At 43.1% G+C, this 24602-nt stretch overlaps 1 protein-coding gene across 27 annotated transcripts in view; it reads right to left on the bottom strand.

Moving 5' to 3' along the window:
• CACNA1C (calcium voltage-gated channel subunit alpha1 C) overlaps positions 1–24602 on the bottom strand; it is a 434777-nt gene that overhangs the window by 69157 nt on the left and 341018 nt on the right. For 15 of the 27 annotated variants that reach the window (XM_075427817.1, XM_075427815.1, XM_075427811.1 and 12 more), the window contains 11 exons: positions 22404–22536; positions 20541–20670; positions 16634–16693; positions 13136–13242; positions 11544–11631; positions 10295–10402; positions 9553–9605; positions 9299–9445; positions 8189–8390; positions 7584–7742; positions 4589–4699 (listed from right to left, as the gene is read on the bottom strand). In XM_075427817.1, coding sequence (XP_075283932.1) covers positions 4589–4699; positions 7584–7742; positions 8189–8390; positions 9299–9445; positions 9553–9605; positions 10295–10402; positions 11544–11631; positions 13136–13242; positions 16634–16693; positions 20541–20670; positions 22404–22536 — 1298 coding nt within the window. Of the gene's footprint in view, positions 1–4588; positions 4700–7583; positions 7743–8188; positions 8391–9298; positions 9446–9552; positions 9606–10294; positions 10403–11543; positions 11632–13135; positions 13243–16633; positions 16694–16829; positions 16890–20540; positions 20671–22403; positions 22537–24602 lie in introns of all 27 variants that reach the window. The other 12 variants (XM_075427818.1, XM_075427816.1, XM_075427812.1 and 9 more) reach the window with 3 other exon arrangements.

Genomic DNA, 24602 nt, shown 5'->3' on the forward strand with positions numbered 1-24602 from the left:
CTAGCCCTTCATGGACTGGAGCTTGCGGAGATTTCTTCTTTAGAGAAGCTGGGACAGTGGTAGCTGTGAGCACCCCAGAGAACACAGTACCTCTCGTTCCCTTAGTAGTTTTTCTCTGGAAAAAGCACCAAGTAGCTGCAGCTTACTCCATATAGGAACTGGAAAACAGCTCAACAGACTGGCTGGAGAATTTATAAAATTAGAAAAACAAAGGAGCAAAAGGCCTTGGCTCAACAGCATTACTTTCAGACTGACTGTGTCTTTGAAGTAACTAGTCCTGAATCAGTTTATGAGTGTCAGCCAAGACAAACACTCAGGTCCATTTGGGAGTTATGCTTCAGAACAGCACATTAATACTCTGTAAGGAGATGCAGGGCATGCAGTGGATGTTTTCTTTATCAGCAGCCCTAATCATCCCAAACCTCTCTTGCTCATTGTTAGCATACTCGCCCGTCAAGACTGCATCAGATGCAGATGAGCTGTCTTAAACAGATTTATCCTGCAAAAAGCCTAGGAGAACTGATCCTCTCCTCCAGAAAATGTGCCACACACAAACACAGGGGCGGTCAGAGGCTGGCCTTGTCCCTGCCTGGCATGCACGATCTATACTAGCAGCAGCTGCTCCAGCTGACACACCCCTCTTCTCTATAGCCTCCCTGGAGAATAAACAAACCAAATCTCTGTTCACAGAATATGGTCAATAAAAAGGACAGGTATCAAATGGACTGGATGACTAGAGCAACCAATCTCAACAATAACAGCATGTTTAGTTAGGAAAGCCATTGTCTTTCTACCCCCTCCACATACTTTCCGTAAGTGTTAGGGAGATGAGCCCTGACTCAAACTTGGCTCCTTATTCAGTGAGTAAATCCTTGCTCTTACCACAAGAACCAGCTGCAGGGCTGCATCATCCATGTCGATTCTTTGCAGTCAGGCACATATGTGGTCTTACTTAATGTCTGTGCAACTGACTGCATTTGCTTTTTTTACCTTTACTATCAAGAGTAGCAAATAAGAAGGATAAGTCTCCTCACAGAATAGGAGTGAAGAAATAAAAAGTGGATACAGTAAAAAAATCTACTGAGTCAGACTGCCACCTTCTCTGTTGTTAGGCACATAATAGACAGGTAGCATTGTAATGCATTATATTACTTCATATAGTAGTGATTGCCACACCACTGCCTGCAGCAGGAACTCTGCATATTAGGAAATCCAGGCTTCCCTCAAAGGTGTTTTGCAGGGGCACATCCCTGTGGTGACTTCTGTAGGAAGCTAGGGTGATAGCAGCCCTGAGGACCTCAAAGATCTGTCCCAGTTCCCTTAGCAATTCTCTCTGATAAAGGTATGAATAAACAGGAGCTTCTTGTTCTACCTTGCACAGATGGAGAAAACCATGACCCCCTGTTGCTGCTGCAGACCATTCATTCCATGGTGCCTTTAGGAAGTGACTGTGCAAGGGAAAGCTCTGTGGTGGCTGCTTCAGAGTTACAAGTCCGTTACTACACTGCTCGCTGTAGCAGAAGGTTAGCTGCAGCACCCATTGCCGGGTTAAGCACCACAAAGTTGGAGAAAACAGCGCAAATTTTACCAGCTTCAGTTCTGCGCTCAGTTCTGTTCTGCCGCATTCTCCTCGGGCTTGTCTCGAAGGCAAGCACACAACACCTTCAGCTACCCAAGTTTCCTGTTGACTTGTTGTCAGTCATGAAGCTTACAGCTCCCTCACTTCAAGGTACGCTTCAGATAGAAAAGAGTGATGTTTGGGCACAAATTCAAAATGAGACAAACAGCTTAAACAAAGGCTGTTTTGTGTTTTATTGCTCTGGAAATGGCAGCCAAATCTGTCTTCAGCAGAGATTTAATGAGCATTTAAGCTTGCCATTTCACATCTGGGAAATACTATTACCACTTAGCATCTCATTTCTTTGTCTGGGTGACTTGATTGGTCCGGGGGGAAAGGATGACAACTGAGCTGTAGTGACATTCACCCAGGTGACAATGAAATCCTTTTGGACTTCTTCAGCTAGTGTTCCTGGGGACAACCTCCATCTCCAAATATAAGATTTTCATTGCATGATAGGACACAATGCCTGGCCAAGCAGAGGGCTGAGGTAACAGCTTGCTTCATGCTGGAAGACTCCCACATCAGAACATATTCCAGGCAAATTCAGCTTGAATCCCAAATGGGCAACCTAAAGAGAAGCAGATTGTGCCCCCCAGTGTTGGTCCGCATCAGCCCAAACAGTAGTGAACAGACAACGGCAAGTTACCCAAGGCATTCTGACGTTTCCAAAGCTGAGTCACTGAACTGGTACTCAACATAATCCAGTGTGTATATACTGCTGCCGGCAAGTCTTTTAGCTGTATTCATTGCTTTCACAAGTTCATTCCTGTTTTTCTTCCCTGTAAATCCTGTGGTTCCATTTCTAAAATGTTGTTTATTTTCCTGCATTATTTAATTAAAATAGCAGTTTAAGAGTTAGTACTATTTTTGGCATGCAGGCCAAATTTGAAACAGATTTATTCTTTTTGACGCCTGTTCTTTCACCCTGAGGTTGTTGTCTGATCCTTAGTTGAGAAGACTTCATTTTCTGGTCACAAGGAAAACTTCATTTATATTCTCACTTTTACTTTAGCATAGTAGCCGGGGATTTAGCTTGAAAATTACAGAATCATGAAAAATTTGGCTTAGAGGTACCTCGTGAGATGGTCTAGTCCATTTCCCTGTCCCAAAGCAGATCATACATTCCTAACCTGTTTCTAACAAAAGGTTCCCCTAACTAAATCTTAACACCTCAAATTATGGAAGCTCTACAATCTCTTTAGACAATCTTTTCCTGTGTTTTGCTATCTGGAGGATATGTGCTTACCCTCAGTTGATTTTGTTTAATACTTTGCTGTGCAGCAAAACTGGAAAAGGAGATTGAACACGGGAGAGTAAGACAGGAGGTAGAAAGGACCTCCAATATCATTAAGTCCCATTCCTTCCTGTCAGAGGCAACCACGTCAGCTAATGTCTTCCCTGTACACGTACAGAGCTCAGTATTTGAACTGGTTCTACTTTTCCCCTAAATGCTCAGAAAAAATTCTGTTGAGAACCTCATCTTTCTCAAAGTTAAGAATCTCCTGTAAAGTACAACCACAGAATCACAAGAACATTAAAAATCCTGTGAGGTACATTTCTGGGTATATAATGTGCAGATAAGATTTTTACAAAGTGCCAGAAGATTTGCTTGCTAATAGACATGGCAAAATCCCAGAAGTGAAAGGTAGATCCCTTCTGAAACAGATGCTGATACTTCTAAATTTCCTAAGACAGTGTTTGAGAACACACACAAAATCAGTCCTTCACCGAGACTGTACAAGATGCTTCTAACTTTCAGGAGAACTACATCTGAGAAAGGATAGCGATATTTGGCTCAGGAAAAAAATCAAATTATGACTCTTCCAAGAAAAAGTTCTAGAAAGTGTGGAAGAAGGAGAGAGGGGTTGGGTGGGAGTAAAGTCAACACAGAGTTAGCAAGAAAAAGTAAGACCAAATTCAGTAGAACTGGAGAGAAAAGTTTCTGAGCAGAGGATGAGGAAGATGTTAGGTTAGAGCTGTGAGGAGCACTTAACTTCAGGGATCCTGTAAATGTGAGGAGCACTTAACTTCAGGGATCCTGTAAATGTTTAACATGAAGGACAAGCATGACTGTCAGACATGACTGCTCTCTTGTTCACCAGTGTCATAACTGATGCTTCAGACAACATTTGCCAACCCCAATGTATCAAGGCATCCTTCAAGTTACAACCCCAAGTATCAAGTCATCACTGAAGATATGAAATGGCACGAGGTACCTGTGTTTAGGTATATGGATTCCACTGCTTATGACACATCACTGAATCTAAACTTCAAAGAAGAAAGCCTTGTGTAATCTTAAATTATGCGAGGTCAGGATCTTTGTCCTTGTCCTGCAGTAGCTGTGCCAACTTAGTTGGAAGAGCTTGTAGGTTATAAACATACACCACGGTGCAGCTATACCAGCAGAATGCCATGGCCCCAAGACAGGACAAAAATTTCAGACAGGACCTGGTGGGGTACTCAATGTTATCAACAAAGTCTTGAACTCAAACCTAAAGTAATCCAAACTATCACTGAAATGTAGCCTTCCCAGAAGAAACATTTTTTTCCAAAGCTCATAATTCAAAATGAGTCATGCTTGATTAACTTCACTTGGGCCAGGAGACTAATCATGGGATGCTATTTATAACTGATTTAAGGAAAGTCAGAGCGAGCATTAGAATAACATTCAGAATGGAAAACATATTACAGCCTTAACATAGTGTCACTATTCTAGCTTAGTGAAAACAGAGAACTAGGAACCTTCTCTATTAGCAGGTGTTACTTTTTTTTTTTTTTAGTGTGTCTACTCTCCAGTGAAAAAGTTATTAAATATATGTGAGAATCCAATCCAGAAAGCAACTGCCCAGCTCAGTTATTGCTGGGGTAATAGATCAGAAAGTTTCACCTCCTCCTTCTCCTCACAGCTGCCCCGCACACATGCACACACACACAGAGGCCAGGAAACTCTATGTCTGTAGCACCTACCTTGGGTTTGAAGGCGATTAATTTCAGGACCATCTCAACAGTGAAGAGGCCAGTGAAGAGCATGTTGAGGATATTCATGGCTTCCTTGAACATGCAGCTTTGACCGTAGTGCTGAAAAATAGCATCCCGGCAGCAGCATGAGGAACAGATATACCAGCTCGTTAGGAATCCACAGGGCCCCTTCCTGATCTCCCTTCATGTTGAGGTTCGCTAAACAAAACCCCAGCATGCTCCATTTTTTCAGTTTAGAATTCTCATCTCCCTTCACATACAAGCATTTCCATAGCTCTAGCCATTTCTGCTATCTCGCTCTGGATCTCCTAACATTTTTAAAAAAACTTTTTGAGTGGAGGTTACCAAAATCACACTTATGATTCCAGTTGAGGGCTCATTATAAATTTGCATAATGGTACAAGACAGTCTCCAACTGTGTTTGTTATCTCACCCTTCCATAACACCTCAATTACCTTTTTTTTGATTGCTACTGCACAGTGAACAGAGGTTTCATTGAGCTGTTCATAATGATACCAAGCTATTCCCCAAGTAATTGCACTTAATTCAGGATTCTGCAAAGAATAGAAGCAGCTCCAATCGTATCTTTCCAATATGCATTATCTTGCATTTGTCAACTCCGAATTAAATTTGCAATTGTGCTGCTCATTCACTTAACTTTATTAAGATCTTATGAAGTTACTCTCTGTCTTCTTTTTATTAATTCTGCAAATGTTGCCACCTCACTCTTCACATCTCTCTTTCTAGATCATGGAGACTGATTGCACTTCCTTATTCTATGGACATCTTCCAGTTCATGTTAGAAGACCCCATCTGTAGTTGCATTAACATTGATATACTTCAGCCAGCTGGCATGAATTTTCATATTCTGCATTGGTGCATGGTGATTTATTTAAAGGAGTTTCAGTTCAAACAACTCATCTGCAGCTGAAAGCCTGGTCAGGGAAAAATAAATTGTTGAAGTATTTTCAAAATTTGTTGTAACTTTTTTGTTGAAACAATCTAGTACCTACAGGACTCTGCTTAAAAACCTGAAATTTTACTGGAACGTGGCTTTTGTGTTTGCTGTCCCTTACGTTGTTTGACCCAAATCCAGCCACAGTATAAGCCTTTGAAAAACTGTACTTTTCTCAAGATGGACACAGACTTCCTAGAATCTCCAGAGGTGTTGTCCTGCCTGTGGGCTCACAAACATCTCACAGCTTCTAGCTCTCCTTGCTGTGGGCATGCACCTTTGTGACAGCAACAGAGCACGATTCAAAGCTTCAGAGTGAACACGATAGTCCCCCTCCATTGCTGCATGGCAGCAGGGCAGTAGATACTTCAGCTGAGAGCAGAGAACTTTATTGTGCTCATGCTGCCTGACTTCTCTGTTGGTACCTTAGGCAAGACAGCAGAGGAAGCCTTTTCAATGACAGGAAAGAGATAGACCAGACGAAGAAAAATTAAGGGTGTCAAGAAATCTGGTGAGACTGGGCTGGAGGCAGTGACAGAAAATAAGGTGGCAACTGACTGTGAATATATACTTAGACTGTTAGTGAGCGACAGGAAACTGAGGCTAGTTTTGAGGGGAGGCTGGGAGAGGGGCAGCCTGGGATTGATCCAGTGGAAAATTTAGTGGTGGGATGCTAAGGTCAGAAGGGAAGTTGGCATAGGAGTGCATGGGGAGTTGGACTCACAGTAAGGGACAAACTAGAGAAGGGAACAAAGTTCAGCAGACAATCAAATGGAAAGGGCAGAGAGAGACCAGAAAGTAGGTCCATGGAGGGGTAACTGTAACTGGGAGTCTGTGTAGTGAGAAGGACTGGTTGAGGAGTGGAGATCTGGACTGTCTGGGCCACAGACCAGGGAAGGAAGTTCAGAGGCTGGCTGGGTGAGGAGGAAGGATGGGTTTCAGGGAGGAGAGTGATGGGCAGACTAGTTCTTAAGCAAACAGAGCGTAGAAGAGAATGGGGCTTGAGTGGCCAAGGAAGATATGAGTGTGGAGACAGGCTTAGCAGGTGGAGTCTGTGACTGACTGAAAATGAAAGGGAGGTGAGGGAGGCCTTGGGCAGAAGCACTGGAAGGAACAAGCCAGGAAAATAGAGACTTGGGGAAACCTACAGAACACTTTGTGTCTATGAGGGCCCATTTCCTGACTGAAAGGAATGTAAGACTTCTGTTTTGTAAGCTGGCTACTTGGTAAAGGTTTTGATTCCTTCTCTTTTACTGCTGTTCCACCTGCACATGTTAACCTGCTACCTCTACTTGCTATTCTTGTAGATCCAGCTGCAAATGTTTCTTTGGTGAATTCACATTAGATGTCTGGAAAACCTTCACACAGTAAGGAAAATGAATGCACAGCATAGTGGGTAGTAAGGCAATCAGTAGCATCAGCAGCGAAGCAAGTTAGGCAAACACCTATCAAGAAATGCTTTTAGGTGGAGCTGATCCGGCCTTTAGGTGATGGGATAGACAATACAGCCTCTAGAGGTTATCTAGACATTTTCTATGGTTCTTGACACAGAATAAAGGAGATACTAGGGCCTTCCTACCATCTATCCCCAGTTTCCTTGATTGCCTTGTTTGCCAAAATATTTGCTCTCCACTTTTTAGCACAGAAAAGCCCCAAATTTAAAATGCAGATCTTAGGTGAGTGGCGGTTCTGGGCTTATTCCTGCATTTCACAGAAGACAAGTCAGAATTGAGAAATCACTTGTTATAGTGGCTGTGGTGTAAATGTTGGGGGTTTTTCATTTGTTTGTTTTTAAGGAGTTGAAACAGAATTGTTGAAAGTGTCAGATACTAGCAGGAAAAGGAGGAGAGGCAGATTTCTAATTTTAACTAAATCTCATCAGAAGTGAACACGGTACAATTGTTTTAATCATGTTGCTGCCCCTCTCCGTTAATACATGGTGTGAAGGTGAATCTTGGCCATTTCTACATTTTCCCCAACAACATCTAACAACTCACCACCTGTAAGGTTTTCTGCTGGCTTACTTACTTGCATGGCCAGGCAGATGGTGTTGAGCAGGATCAGAACGAACATCAGGTATTCAAAATACGTGGAGTTGACCACATACCAAACTTTGTACTGGTACTGGTTTTTAGGGATGTATCTCCGCAGGGGCCGGGCCTTCAGGGCATATTCTACACACTGGCGCTGTGAAAGAGGCAGGGTAGATTTAAAAATCAAAAACAAAATACAGGTTTGGTCAGCTACCTCCAAATATAATAAAACCACAACATGTTTCAAGTTTTTTACTGAAACGAAAATGCTTGATAATTTCTTTTAGGTCATAATCTGAATGTGTAAATTCTACCCATTGCAGAGTTCCATGTGCATTTACTTTGGCCAGACAATGCTACCATGTTCATCTAATCTCAGTGAATCAAATGGTACAGCACACGTTTTTAAGTAAATGCTGTCCCTTGAGCACATGTTTAAGCAAGATTTTTTTTACCTGGGTCCTGAAAGATGGCAGTGAAGCCAACTTAGTGTTTTACGTTGTTGGCAATCTTCACATATTCCTCTTTGTATGTCTTTCTCTCTTAAATGCTAATTCTCAACATATTTTCTACCTTTAACAGCAAGAAGTTGTAAATCACCTGGTTTTTGTCCAGCTCACAGTTCTTGTACTCTTGTTCTCCTTGTTCCTGAAATGTGACGATGACGAAACCAACGAAGATGTTCATCATGAAGAAAGCAATGATGATGATGTAGATAATAAAGAAGATGGAGATCTCAACCCTGTGATTATAGATGGGTCCCACATCCTCCATGTGGGAATCAATGGACCTATACAGCAACCTGAAAGCAAACAGGAGCCCAATGCAGAGAAAATCTGTAACTGTCTCGAGGCCTTACAGATGATACTATAAAGTTTAACTTTGTGATTTTCTTCTACTCTTATCAAAATTACTTCACTCACAGATGCACAGACTTGCACTGATTTGAGTGTAAATTCTTGCAAAAGAGAAGACATGGCTCTTAACTAACTTTACATGTTTGAACCTATTCAGGAGTGAAATGTTTTCGCAGTTGAACAATTAAAATTTAAAACAAAAGCATACCCTTCAGTTAACAGAAAACAGGAGAGTCTGTGCTGTCGGGAACTGAGTTTTGTGAGAAAAGGGGATCTCAGCACTTTTAACATTTGTTAATGCTGCTGTTGGCATCACCTGGTGACACAGTTCAGGGTCAAACCCTGATACCCTGCATGCTCATGTCACTCTGACAGAGTGGAGCCATGAGGGTCCTTGGCCCCTGTGGCACAGACAGCACAACCTGGTAGGACATCCCGTGCCTGCCCGTACTGCAGAGGCAGCACTGCTGTGTTTCATATTGCCCTGCCAGCTTCATCAGGCAATTTGCAACACCTAGCAGAACTGGTAAGTTCCTGATGGGCATTTCATATCCGCTTATATCCCTACTGTTTGTAACAAATACTGCTATCACTGCTACTACTGGCAATCATTTTTTAAAAGCTAGAGACAGTGCTGTGCACTATTCGCAAGTACAGGAGCAGCAATTCCTGCAGACCCAAGGAAATGACAAAGTACATAATACTACAATGATTGCTGCCACTATTGCTACATCTAATGCTTTTGACTTGTCTAAATATGTAGAAAGGGAAAGACTATGTTCTGAGTTTGAATTTTCTCTTTTGAAATGAACAAGGACATTGCCAGTGTTGCACTGGCCCACGAAGCACTCACTCTGGCCAGCCTTCAAAGGTTGAGACAGTGAAGAGTGCCATCATGGCAGTCAAGACATTGTCGAAGTCAAACTTGCTGTTCTCCCAGCTCCGGGGCTGTATCATCGGCTGGTTCACCTCACCGTCCTTGTATGTAATGTAGTACCCTCTGTGGATGGAGAGCAGAAAGACAGCATGGCAGAACTGCACTTCCAGTACAAGGCCCTGAGAGTGGGTGGCCAGCGAAGGGCACTAACTGGGAAAGGGCAGACTCACCTGCATTCCGCTGCTGTCTGTTTGGAGCTATCAGTGCAGCTGTATAGCTTGCCCTTGAAAAGGAAGAAAGAGGACTGAAGCTTACTTTCCTGACAGTGCGAGGGTTAGGGCAGACCATGTAGCAAGCAGACTGCATTTACTACTTGCTGTCGGTATGTTTACATGCTCTTTTGCAGGTAGATGTGAACAAACTGGATCGGTAGTTGCCTGCACCTGGGTAGTTCAGAGCACAGGCTTTCATCTGCTTGCACAATACTTTTATGTGTACGTTCTAAGATGCATGACCACCGAGTGCTGCAGAACATCAGTGGTCAGAAGGATGGTGAAGGGCAAAGAAATAAAAGCAGACATAAAGAAGTGAATGACTAACCTCCTGTGATTATCTGGCATGCCCCTTCCTCTACAAGATGAGGGGTAGACAGCCTGCAAGTACTAATCCTTTAGAACAGCCCCCTTCACTTCCCTGGCACTAAGTCATGCCACAAACTATTTAGGGAAGAAGGTGGTTACTGACGATTTCTTACAATTACAGATGAACGGCAGGAGTTCTGAATATGCCTGGTCCAGTTTTGGGAAACTGCTGGTAACATGAGCCCAGGTAACACTGATGGTGCCCCACATGTTCTGTCTGTCATACAGAAGATTCCATCTCCCCTTCCTCAGGCTTCTTCATACTATTTTTCTTCCCACCCTGGAATGCAGCTCAGTGTAATGCATGAATGAATGGGCCTAATGGTTTTACCTTAAACAACTGAACTCCAATGCAGGCAAACATGAACTGCAGCAAAGTGGTGACAATCACAATGTTTCCGATGGTTCGGATGGCGACAAACACACACTGGACCACATGCTGCAAATGGAAGATAGGAACAAAAGTACTTTCAGGATTGTTCTGAGCTGCGTTGGCTAAGGGAGAAGCCCAAGACTATAAACACAAATAAAATAATTTAATTTAGCTATTATCCATTAAGTAATGTCTCAGGAAAGTGGAGAGAAGACCAACTTGTTACTTTCCTCACCGTACTGTCAGAAGCAGGCAGAAAGGGATAGCAAAATACCAGAGCTCAGCTCTCTAACTTCGAGCAGCACCGACTTACGTAGCTGGACACCCACCAGCCCACAGGAAGGAGTTTATCTGATACAGCAAGGCTAAGTTAAAATAGGCTTGTGAACCCATCTGTAACCCTAGCAAACTACATCTTTTAACCTTAGTGGTGATGCTGGGCCAGAAAAAGACCTGGGGATCCTGCTGGACACGAAGTTGAATATGAGCCCTTGCTGCAAAGAAGGTGAATGGTATCCTGGGCTGCTTTAGGCAAAGCCCTTCCAGCAGGTTGAGGGAGGTGGTCCTTCCCCTCCACTCAGCACTGGTGATGCTGCACCTGGAGTACTGTGTCCAGTTCTGGACTCTTCAGTACAAGAGAGCCACGGGGGTACTGGAAGGAGTCCAGCAAAGGGTGACAAAGATGATTAAAGGACTGAAGCATCCCTCTCATGAAGTAAGGCTGAGAGAGCTGGGACTGTTTAGTCTAGAGAAGAGAAGGCTTGAGGGAATCTTGTCAATGTATACAAATACCTGAAGCGAGCGTGCAAAGAAGACAGAGCTGGGCTATTTTCAGTGGTGCCCACTGCCAGGACAAGAGGTAACAGGCACAAACTGAAACACAGGAGGTTCATCTGAACATTAGGAAACACTTTTTTACTGTGAGGGTGACTGAGCATTGGAATAGGTTGTCCACAGAGACTGTGGTGTCTCCCTCCTTTGAGATATTCAAAAGCCAGATGACTTGGTCCAGGGCATGATTCTGGGCAACCTGCTCTTAGTGGCCCTTCTTGAGCAGGGCTGTTGGGCAAGACAACCTCCAGAGGCCCCTTACAAACTCAACCATTGTGTGATTCTGCTGACACACTACTTAAACCATTGCAAAAGTCCTTGTAGCCTGAAATAACTTGAATTTATAGTTTACAGAATGCATTAGAACTCTTCTAACCTTTAGTCCTTTGGCTCTGTTGATGGCCCTTAGTGGTCTGAGCACTCGCAGAACACGTAGGATCTTCACCACATTGATGGCACTGGACCTGAAAGAAAGTATTGGAAGGTTTGAGAGATCCAGCAATATATGGGGTGTGCTGTGAGGGCAGATGGACTTCACCCACTCTTTCTTGTTTGAAATCCTACATAGCCTTAGACTGCTTAGGACAGTTAGGGAGTCAGCTCTTTGCTATGGCACTTAAGCAGTAAGGAAACTACTCTCTGTTATTATCTTCATAGGTCTTGTTTCCTGCTCTGGGCATGCTCAGGACACATTCTTCTGGCTTTCAGCATCTCTGCTGTATTAATGCAGGGAATGGAACATAGGCAAGGTATTTTTTTTAAGCAGGGCAAGCTGCCAAATACTCAGTAGATATCTAATGGAAATTGCGCCACGATGTAGTCATCATAAGACATTTTCAGATAAGGCTCAAAGAAGTAATTCACTGAAATATTCATAGAAGAGTAGAAGCTCTAGGTGACTCCAGCATTAAAGGTATACAGTCCACCTGGAGTTTGATCCTGCAATATGTTTAGCCTCTGATCTCGCAAATCAAGTAAGTGTGTACACAAATTTAAGGATGTGGAAACTCCCACTGAACTGATTAGAGTGACTTATGTACTTAAGTACTGAATGCAACTGTCTACTACAACAAAGCTCTCTGCATCTTCTAAGACTAAAACCTGAGCTGAGAATCTTCTCCATGCTGTATGACATCAGGCCCTCCTACTGATTTTGGGAACAGTTTTATCGTTAACACACTGAGAGTCTAGTTAGGTCTGTAAGAAAGAAACAGCAGGTCAAAATGAGTACCGTGCCATTCTTAAGACCTTGATTGAAAACCCAATGGACCTGACAAATCCTTCTGTTTGACTTAGCTCTGGAACACAACATACGTGAGCTGCTAACTTGTAATGGTAATAACTGGGAGCTTACTTTTTATCAGATGTGTTACTGTTGAGGAAACTCCCCATCCGACACACAGAGTTCCACATAGTCAAGTAAATCTATAAAGTCATTTAGCAAATTAACAGATCAACCAACAGAAAATGGCGTGACAGAAGCAGGATCAACTGTCACTGCCACCAGCACTCTGGAGATTCTCACACAGCACTTCAAGCGCTTGATGGTCTTCCATTGACCAAGACTCACAACATCTTAGGAAATAGCAAAACGTTATCACCCCATTTTCCAAAGAGGTTATGAGAGCTCTAGGAGGGAACTGTAAGGCACTTAACTGTCCTGAACTGATACAGTGAATCAGAGATCTTGGATCAAAGCTAAGTGTCATGATTCCCAATGGACTGAGTTTCTTGTTCTCAGTTGCTCTTTCTGGAAGATTGCCCTTCCAGGTCAACTAGTGCAGCATTTCCCAATTATGACATCTTCTCCTGAGGATTCATTTTAATGGTCTTGAATAATCTGAGAAAAATACCTCCAGGCTCATGAGAAAAATCTTACCCAGATAAGACAACGAGACTGAGGTATCACCTCCCAACCTGGCCCTGTGATCCCAAAAAAACCCGCAAGTTGAAAAATATCTCACTCACTGGATTCCAAAAGAGATGAGAGAGACGCTGACCACCAGCAGGTCTAAGATGTTGAAATAGTTTCTGCAGAAGGAGCCTTTATGTAGGAAAGCCCCGTATGCGGTCATCTGCAGGAAGGCACATGAAGACACAAACACACTTTTCCATTAGCATCTGTTCAGAAACCAAACCCGTCTGGTTGTGCTCAGAATATATAACTGGGGAGGGGCAGTATTTCTAACACAGCAGGCAATTCACCCCCAGGCCCCAAAGGAGAATCTGAGTCCCCATTGAAAGAAAAGAGAGTGAAGAAGGCAGTAAGATAACCATGAAAGACCTAACTAGGGAAAACCAATACTAGGTTCAGTGAGGAAAATACGCACTCTGAGTGCATAGAGTACATAACATTTAGAAACGGCAAAGCAGCAGAATGACTGCTTGCAAAAACTACTCTTTGCAGTTATATGTTTTTCCCTTTTTCTTCAATGGCAGAGGATACTTGTGAGTATGATGCTTGCATTATATACATAAAATAAAAAGTGCTTTTTTGTAATGTTTTGCAATGCCTAGACCAGCTGCAGTGGACAGTTGACTTCTCTTCCCTCCGTGAAGAAAAAACAGAATCTCTCAGGTATTTAATGGTTTAGAGCCGAACTGAAGCCACAGGAGGAAATCCTGCTCTCTTTAGTCTGCTACTTCTGTTCAGCTCAATCCTGTATCTGTTTTTCCTACCCCTATCCAGCTTCCTCACTTTTATTTTTAGAAGCAGTTGCGTTTCCCCATTGGTTTTCCTCACAAAGCTCAAGCTAAGATTCCTTGAAACAGGGTGGTTTCTTGGAGGAGGTAATAATTACGAACATCATCCAGTAGAGGAAGTGAAAGATTTTACACATGTTACAAGGGACTTTCTCCCCTTTATGGGTATGAATAGGTATTGAATACCTGCTGGTGTTGGGGGGGATGTCATAGGTCCAGAATCAGATTAAGTGACAGCGTAAACAGAAATGGGTCTCAGCCACAATGTCAGAACTAAACACTTCTGAGCTCAGAATTTGATTTTTTGACTGAGCTCAATTACAGAATGTTACTAAATGAGTCTGCCACGGTTAAAGAGAGTGAGGTGATGAGGTGATTTATACCACCTACCTTAGACTTGGTGAGCGATCTAATGTATCTGCTTTGAAGAAATCCTATCCCCACAATTGCTACACTCCCTCCATTACCTGGGTTAGGAACATAGCCTTCTAAATTTGGTCCTCTGCAACTCATCTAAGTTAGACGTCTAAAGTAACTTGAAGCAGACACCGTGAGACTGTTACTCAATGACAAGCTCCAGCCAGAGTCCCAGCTGAGAATTATGAACTAGAAATTAAAACTGGAGTTTTCTGGCTCCCGCTAATAGCTCAGGATGGCACACCTGCTAGTGGTTTCCAGCCATGCCTCCTTGTGACAATTTTATTCAGAGGAGGGTAAAAGGGCACATGGTATATCAGATTGTTTTCCTCCCCAAGCGTCCATGACATCAGGGAACTGACTAGCAATCAGTCAGACAGAACTTAGAAGGGGAGGAAGTATAAACTCTGGTCTTGGCTAAGAATTTATACTTATAGACACATTCAAGTGGGGAAGGAGGGAGGGGTTCTTGCCATAACAAAGGTGGTAAAGATGCCCTTTACTGGTTAGATTTTGTATGGCAATCTTGAAAGAAAGGAGACACCATTGAAATCAGGAGGGGAAGCTCTGCTGAGTTTAAGTTCTACGCTAACTGGTTCTCTCAAGCCTCTTGAGAGATTTTGTTATCTCAGAGGAGACTCTCAAAGAATGTATAATCTATGTCTGCCTCCCATCTGGGGCATTCAACAAGCTTTTACGGTGCCATTTAAAAAAACCCTGGTGGTCACCTTGCTAAGATTCACCAGACTCCACCATGGCAATGTGAGGCTTGCAGGTGTCATCAGCAACATGAGGATGGATGAAGATTGTTCCTCTACAGCCTTGAACATCTTACTGCCATTTATTCTTTTGTTTCTTACCATTTACGCTAACTTTGCTGTGGGGCAAAACATTGTGCTCAATGCAAGGCAGCAGAGAAATGCACCCTGAGAAAACAAGCAACTAGTGAGGCAGGACCTGGCAGGATAAGAACAGAAGAATTTCTTAAACATTTATAGTCCTTGCACTCCTCTTCCACTTGAACCCATAGAATATCCAGGGGTGCTGACATAAATCCACTGAAGTTAACAGAAAGACATCGGGAAGGCTCAGGTACTATGCAGAACGCTCCCCTGAAGAAAATGGAGCAATACACCAGAGGGTTGGGTTATGTTCTGCTTCCACAGAAGTTATTAGGAGTGCTACCATTTGCGTCATTGGGAGCAGAATTAGTAACTGAAAGTTCAGACAGGTGCCTTGAACTATTGTTTTATTTTTAGGTGTTGCTGTTGAGATGTTCTCCTCTTTTGACAGGCCTTTTTGATCAGCCATTTGGTATGTGCATGTTCAGTTTTATCGTGTAAACACAGATGCACACGGTACACAAGCATAATATGTACATTGCTTTGGAGAACGTTATGACTTTGGTCTTTTTAAGTCATATCAAAAAGCACAATTCTCTACATAGATATGCAGGGGCCACTCTGCTTGCCAGCCTTCAGTACGGATATTGTTATTAGGGTCTTGAGTTGCAAGTTTTGAGCAACTCTGAGGTACTTCCTGCCAGCACTTAAAACTAGCTTGCTGAGAAAAAACCCAACCTGCCAAGTGAACCTAGTATTTAGAAATCCAGAACTTTGCTCAATTACTGTTATTTAAATTATTAGCCTACCAGCTTGGGAATATTAGAGTTAAGAACAAGCTAAACTATTCTCCTGCACGTTTCCCTTGGTATAGAGCATGTTCCTGGGAAATGGGAAGCCAGGTTTCAAACAGGCAATGCAGCGATTTTCATCTGCAGCTACAGTCCTTGGTGTTTCAGTGACTTGTACCCTTGGTTACCCCTCCACACCCAAAAAGTCAGCTTCTGCACTGGTCTCCCTGTCTCCTACTTGACTGTGCACCTTGTCACCTTACAGAAGTCATTGGTTGCCCTCTGGCCAGGCCTCATGACTTGTGCAGAATGGAGACTTTCTCTTTGGGTTGTAGCAGGTGTAAGAGGTGTATGTGCTCAGGATTCCTTGCACAGCAAACAAATCCTGCTTTGGAATGACTGGCCAGGGTAGAAAGATAAATTTACAGGGTGATGACCTTTTTCTTGGTCCTCTCTTACTTTTCCCAACAGGATCATCCTTTCATTGTGATTCCTCTAAAGGCATTGTTTTGATACAGGCCCTGAATTACAAGTTTGAATATCAAAATTTCACAGAGGACTTTTTAAACAACTACCAAAATGACAAAATCAAAAGATAAACAATCTTTTGTGTAGAGATAATAACGGTGTTAAAAAAAAAAAGAAAAAGAGTGATAGGAAGGAAGGAAGGGAGGAAGGGAGGAGAAAACGAGTGTATTGCTCAGATTGGTTACCTTAAGAATAATTTCTAATGTAAAGATACTAGTGAAGACATAGTCTGCATTGCCTAGGATCTGAAAAATAAGCACAATCGGGTTAGTGGTACTGAGCGTGACCCAGGAACAAACAGGCGTGTGTGTTAGCAACAGACAGTGGCAGAACACTAGTAAGCTTGTGGACAAGTAATGGTAGAGAAGATGGGCACGTTACCTTCAGAGCAATTTCAATGGTGAAAATGACAGTAAAAACTATATCAAAATAAAAGAGAATCTGTAAAAACAAAAAGGAATAGGAGCAGGGAGGGTAGATCAGTGACTGATCACTTGAATGGGAAATCACAGTTCAAAATCAAATACATATGCCTTTTAACAAGGGAAGAAGGAGGACTATATAGGAAATGGTTTTTAACGACGTTGTGTTGAATGCAGTGAAGGTCCTGGCACAGAGGAGAAACAGCACATTACATGAAAACTTTTCTGAGACACAATCCCATGAGAGCTCTAGTGGCAAAATAACTTTTTGATTGTTGTTGTAAGATTTTTTTTTTTTTAATCTAATACAGAACAGACGATTCAAGGGTTTTCCCAAATAGACTTCCAAACTGAGAATACCAGGATGCCTGGTCTCTCAGTGGAAAATATGAGATTTCTTCTTACTAACTTCCACTCAGGCTTGTTCCGTGCCTCTCTCAAAGGAAGAAAAGCAAACTGCAAATTCATGCTCTAGCTGTTTTTTCCCCTCTATCCTGATTTGCCCTGGATTAGGATGAATAACAAAGACTGTGCCAATTGAACAGAATCCCAGCTCTTGTATTGCAACCATAATTTGGTCGTGTGCTAAAGGTGCCTAACTTAAATCTTGTGTCTTTCTACTGGCATCCTGGATAACAGGCAAACTGAAATACTCATCATTCCCATTAACTTAGGCCTGGTGACGGGAATACTGGCGGCATGCACAGCAGACCACAAAAAGTGTCCCTAGGGTGTCACAGAAGGCAACAGCAAGTCTGGAAGTGTAAAGTGATTTTCAGAGTAACAGCATCAATGACAGAGATGTCTTTCACTGCCTATCAGTTGACATCCCACGAAAGCAAATGGGAACTTTCTCACTGACTAACGGGACTAGACTTGAACTCTCTTTGTTTCCAATATATTCAAATATCCCTAGCCATTTTAGTGTTACCTACACTACAAAAGGTGAAAATGAAAAGTATCATGCCCTTGGATTACTGTTGTTTTAGATTAACCAAGTTCTAAACCAGAAGGCCAATATATGGAAGCTGTAGAAAACTGATCATTTGCGAAATTTAAACCTTTACTGCTAAGACACTAATAAACATACAGCATAAATTGTCCTCTCCCATCCCACAGGCATTTATTGCATCTCAGTGCCCATATCCTAACTCAGATTTACAGGTGGCTAGATTCTTAAAGCTTGGTAAGCCATGGGCAGCAGGGTAGCTACTGCAAACTACAAGGTTGTTTCAGATTGCACTATTTAAGCATGACCCAAATCTAGACTAATTTGCAGACACTGAATGTCACTTACAGCTACTGTATAACAAAATTCTTCAAATTACTGCTCAATTTTTGACCCCAAGTTGTTCTCGCTTCTTCAAGGTTGTCTTGGGCCCTATAGATTTTTGCAACTTAGAGAATTGAAAAAGGGCTATTTCAAGGATGGACAGATCTCAATTGCATCCTATATTAATTTACACACATTATAACTGGAAATGTCCCCTTGCATTGCTGCCTCATAGGTCCTGACATTTGGTTATTACATCAACCGAATAATTTTATAATCAACAGGCCAGATTCATGGGTACTCTCAGGTTGCTTTGCATGACTCCACCAACATAAAGCAGCCATAAACTTCATTAAAGTGGATGATCAAGGTGTACCTGCAGCTGCTTTACATCACTGCAGCACTGCAAAGCAGCTAGAGCATACTGGTGAATCTGGCCCCAAAGCTGCAGCTAGTAAAGACGTCCCTTACAGATGAAATCTTGCCTAAAGAAAATGATAACTGCTCCACCTGTGCAGGCAGTACCATTTATCAGCAGGCATATTTGTTATTATTGAAATATGAATTTACAATATATCAAAATGAATGAATACCTTGGCAAGGTGCAAACAGGAGAATATTATGAGCCCATAAAGTCTTAGGACTTCCTTGGGCTTTAAAAGCTGTTTGATCAGACTGGGGAGGCACTTCCAAAAACTTGCTGTCTGAGCCCTGTGTGACACAACAAACACGCAGCCACCAGCCTGCCCTGGGACAGAAGCAGTGTCCAAGTCCCTTCGCTAGCCCATGCTGGAGGATGTTCTCTCCATTCCTGCCTTCCTGCCCTGGGACAATTTGTGCCAACAGCAGCATTAGTCTGCATGAGTCCTTGTGCACAGGTTAATGCCCGATTATGCTGTCCCAGAGTGAAGTTAGTTTGCTTTCCGCTTGCTTTCTTTCTTTCCCTCCCAGGCCTCTGTGTGGGCACAGAGCAGGACACAATCTTACTGTTCTAATGTCAAAGTGCACAGGCAGACCGCGTTTGCAACCCAAACATCTTGTCAGTGTCCCCTTGTATGACACATTATAAACATCTGTACCTGCAAAAATTAAACACAGATTTTCATGCAACATCAGTGGCTTCAAACACGCAAGACAACACTTTGCCACAAACCTGCAGTTCTTTTATCCAGGAAAACCAGCTTTGACTATTTTTCTCATTTAAACCTCTCTGCTATAGATTCTGCGCCAGCTTCTGTGGCATGTGAGAAGCCCTTGTGCTAGCTGACGTCATGCTGCAGCACTAATACATATTGACATACATTTATCCATACATGGTGGGCACACGCAGCCGTGCACAAGTAGGTCACTGGCAGCACAGGTTTGACTATTATTTAGTACTCTCCTTCAGGACAAAATGCAAAGCAACTCTGAGATAAGCTCAGGAATAAACCTCCATTAACACTTTCTCTACATACATATATGTGTTTAAATGCACGCTCAGGCCAGGATATTTCAAGGAGGTAGAACACTGAGTGTTAAGTTAAGGTTTTATTATTAAACAACAACAAAACAATGTCCCACTCTTTAAACCTATCAAGCTCTTCCAGTATAAAGGCACCAAAATGCCATTGCAGACAGTACAGATCAGAAGTCTCTCATATGACTGCTGACTCTTCTGCTTTCTGCAGTGACCCCAGATTAATGGAAACAACCACTAGGAAAGGTAAGGGAACACTGAACGTTTCAAAAAGCCTAGTAAGAATGGTCAAGAAAGAAGGTGAGAATCTATGTCCTTGCTGAATGCCTCCCTTTCCTTCCCCCAGGCTGGTGAGGAGGGGAGCACAGCATATTTTCCGAGGATTATCTCAAATTTAATGATAGCTTTGCAGCTTGCATTCCAATAGCATGGTTCTAAACTTTGATGGGACCAAATTCCCCCAGAGTGACTGTGTCAAACTCAAGAATGTTACTCCTGATTTACACCACTGTGAATAAAGTGAAAATCGGATCAGGCCCTGGGCTTTTTAGTTTAAAAGAAAGCATGTGGCAGCAGAACAAATGTTCCAAAGAGAACCCATAAAGCCCCCAAATTAGCATTATCTGTATCCCAATCAATGTTTCTACAGACAATTTCTGATGCCTTAATCCCAGGGAACAATAATTTTGCTTCAGCCTCCTGTCCTTCCTTCCCCTACACATGCTTCTGAAACGAACTAGAGGCCAAATTCTGCACTGACCCATGTTCCCTACAAAACCCAATGATTTCACACACAGCCTACAAAAGGCGCAAATCAGGGAAGAGAGTCACTCCCAAAGCCTCTGATGCAGTCTTTTCTGCCTTTCCTGGCTTCAACTCATGATCTGCTTGTACCACACTTCTAATACACAGTGAGGGAAGGAGGGTGGGAAGCATACTTGGTTCCTAAAGGAAAGGTGTCGGACGGGGTCCTCAGCTGCCAGGGAGATGCTGCTGAGCAAGATGAAAAATAGGATCAGGTTGGTGAAAATGTTATCATTAACAATTCGATGGCAGTGGACACGAAACCTGCAAGAGAGAGGAGAGGCACAACTTTATCTCTCAGACAACAGCAAGACCTGGGAAAGATTCCCCCCTCCTCTTTTGCCAGCAGGACTGGGCCTGGAGGATTGTTCCGCAGAGCAGCTTCCCCCCGCCCCAGCAACAGGGAGAACAACGGGCCCAGGCAGCTGTGCTTGGCCCTGCTGGGCACTGGGCAGCCTTGGATCTCCACATCATGCAGTGATGCACATGGAGTGACCGGCTGCCTGCAGGACTCTCGCTTGGTGCGTCTGAATGGAGAACAGTCACTCCCTCCTGACAGAGCCCTTTGTGATTTAGATGTAGTCTGAAAACATGCCAAGCCCAAATTACATCTCTTGCTTTCATTCACAGAACCATTCCCCGTTCATTTAGGGGGAAAGCAGTAGAAATGGGCTTCGGGCTGGCCAATGTCTTTCCGAGCCGCGGCTGGAGTATCACTGAGCAGGAGCTATGGGGAATCTATCTTGCTAACAGGGCACAGATCTGGCCAAACAGCTATAGGGCAGGATGGCATTTTCAAAGGGCTTCTGGGAGGACATCGGGCCACGCAGGGTGTCTGCTAAACATCACCCTAATACCGAGTGTTTGGTGCTCTTCATGGGAAACTAGCAAGTAAAGAAGTAGCAGTCTCCCATCAAACAGTAGCGTGCTTACTGTAGACCATTACAGCACATTCCATACATCAGTATCAGGACACGAGGAGTTAAACCTCGTTACAGTCCTATGCACAGTTCTAGAGGCACTTCATTAATCTATTTAGCTGTACTTTTGGCTGTTAAGCCTCCAAGCTCCTATTATAACAATTTTACAGATGATTACAGAGGTTAAATTACTTCTTCAACAAGTGACAGTGGGTGGGTGGCAAAGCTGGCATTAGAGTCCATGAGTCCCAATCATCATCAGTCCCTCTCTGCTGCACATACCCAAGGAGGAGTGGCAGAAGCTCTGATGTGGAAAGATTGGCTCTGAATTCAGAGGTGCTTTTACAGCCCTGCCTTAATTTGGAGCTGTGTTTGGAGGCCAAGTCCCCAAAAGAGATGTTGGGATACATGGTACTGCACAAACCACCGGGCAGTGAGCTCGTTTCCGCTCTCTTGGAAAGATACCTTCCCCTGTGACATAGCTCAGCCCTCCCCTCACAGTACGGGTCTCGCACATCCGTGTTGGAAAGGCGGGGCAATATGAAGCCACATTACAGGAGCCCAAGAGAAAAGTGTGAGGGAAGAATTATTCTCCTCAGCAACCCCTCAGAGCTATGGACTGTCATCCTTCTCCTCCCATTTCTTGTATGCTCATTCCTGACGTGTAGGAATGAGCAAGGACACATGAACTCCCTACTGGGAGTGGATTTTGAGCAGCTATTGGGCCAGGAAGCTTCTAACTCACGACTGACTGACTGCATGATGTCTTGCTTGCAATTTGGACCTGAATACGTTGGGGAATCCCAATTACTGACTTGCCTCCAAGTCCCTTATTTCCAAAGCTTTCATGATTCCTGTCTTCAATCAGCCTTGCAGGCGCCATGAAGTCCCATTGAATATTGTCAGAGGGGTCCCTACAGTTGTGCTTGCATGAGGATTTCATGCTAGGGCCCTTAAAGGAGATCTCTGGTATGAACTGCTGGAAGCAAGCTCTGCACCACATAACCTTTGGGGCCCAGCATGAAAGGGGCACCTGCTCTCTGCCTCCTTGTTCCACCTAAGCAATGTCTTGAATACCTGTTGTTAGGACTGAAGATGAAAAAAGCACTGGCATCAGGCATGGGCACAGCCTTTTCCTTGAGGTGCAGCTCAGACATCGGGCGAGGACGAGGGCCGACGGGCATCTCGGGTTCTTCCTCATCTTCCTCTGCTACAAGAAGCATTTTTGTCTTTTAATGCAAAATACAACCTGTTCTGGAGTGCTGGGGCATTTGTCTCTGTCACAATTAGAGTTAAGAACTAAGACTCATTTTAGCAGGATGATGAACACTTGAAGTTCCTTGTCCACATTCACTGCCCAGCGCTCACCCTAGCAGACATTGATCTAGTCTCCCTGTAAAACCCTTAATGCTGGTAAACCCACAATATCCTCACAACAGTCACCTCAGATGCTGCGTTGTCCCTTCTGCAAAAAGCAATTCTTCTAATGGCTGACTTGAATCTTTCTTGCTATGGTCTGTCTGTTTTTTTATTTTCCATGGACACAGAAAATAGACAATTCTCTTCCCCTTGCAGAAAACTTTTACATACTTCAGGACCATGTCCTTCCTGGGCACTTCTTTTCATTACACTCCGGCACTAATTAGCCATCAGTTTCTGATTTGCACAAAGCAGAGTTTATTTACCACAGAATGGCTGCCTAGTCTGTCACTCCCCCCTCTGCACTGTGCTACTGACTATTCCCAAGAGTGGCACTTTGACCTCATCCTTATTGAACTGTATCTTATTTTCTTTAGACCATTCCTCCAGTTCGTCAAGATCTGTTCTTCTCTTTGTAAGACTCTCCCTGGAGCCACTGCCACTTCTGGGATTGTGTCTGGATGAGCACCTGTATGCCCCAGAGCAAACATGGAGCACAGGCACTTTGACTTACACCAGTCAGAAATTCTTAAAATTGTCTCCTTTCATAATTAAATGGGGGGGAAGATTGAAAGGCTGAGATTCTCGAACCTGGTGCCTATGCAGCAGTTCTCCAGGCACTGTGCAGATCAGTGAACATCCTCAAGCGAAAAAATGCAGAGATGGAGACTAAGTGGTATGTGAAAGAGAACCTTCCACCTTTGAGGATTGCTTCTATCTGCTGAAGTCAAATGCTGTTTTGTAAATGACATGACAGGATTTTGCTATTTTAAAGATCCCAATCCTCTCACTTCATCAGCAAGACAGGAAAAATATTTTAAGAAAGGCGTCTGACAGGTTAGGTGCAACTGATTCATCTTCCAGCCAATGCAAAGGAGAAAACTCTAGTTAAAAGGTTTGAGTCCATAAAGTGAGATAAATTCCAGGAAGAGCCTGTTCCTTTAGGGTCAGGTACTGTACTTGATCTGATAATGGACACATCAGAAAGAACAGATGAATCAGCACAGATCCTGATCTAGATTTCAGAGGCAGGAGAAAAGTGGTCTTTTAAATGCATACCATTATTGCATGCAAATAGGATTCTTTCTTTACTCTTCTAGTAGCAAGAGTTCAGCTCAAATTCATTTGATGAATTTTTGGATAAGTATTCGAGCTGGTACATAGAGTTTGTACTTTTTAAGGCGGCTAAATTTTATGTTGCAATATACTTTATAATACTATTGCTACAGGCTGTATTAGTTGAAGAAACATTCTTTCAGAAGTACTTTTATGCACAGTACTTGTAAAATAGGCTTTAATGTTACTGCTCATATTTACATAATATCACAATACTTTGCACTTGCACCTTTTATCTACAGATTTCCAAGTGGGCTGACAACGAGTGAGGTAAGCAAACTCTTTTTCTTCTTTAACAGCCCAGAATACCAATGCCCATGATCACACAGGACATTTGAGAGCTCTTACTTCAAAACACTAGTATTCCGAGTCTCTGTTCTGTGCCTTCTCTATTAGCTCATTCTTTTTCTTTTACACAGAGGAATGCTTATAAAAACACTTTCAAATGGGCATGGAACACTGCGGCAGGAAAATGGACTCTTAGCAGAAGGATCAGCCTCATGAAGACCCTGAAGAACACTGTTCCTCTCCTGTTTTTCTTGTGTCTGCCATACAATAAGAAATATATTAATGATTCTGGCAACCACATACCTTCAGACTGGAAAACACGTTCTGTTCCTCAGCCATAGATAAAGATTAACGTTCTAAACATTTTTCATTTAAAGTAGGGTCTAGGGCACAGAAGAAAGGAAGCACTGAGGCCCAAATATGCAATGAATAACATGATTACAGCCTCAGCTC

Source organism: Opisthocomus hoazin, chromosome 8 (assembly GCF_030867145.1).
Source record: "Opisthocomus hoazin isolate bOpiHoa1 chromosome 8, bOpiHoa1.hap1, whole genome shotgun sequence".
Classification (NCBI taxonomy): domain Eukaryota; kingdom Metazoa; phylum Chordata; class Aves; order Opisthocomiformes; family Opisthocomidae; genus Opisthocomus; species Opisthocomus hoazin.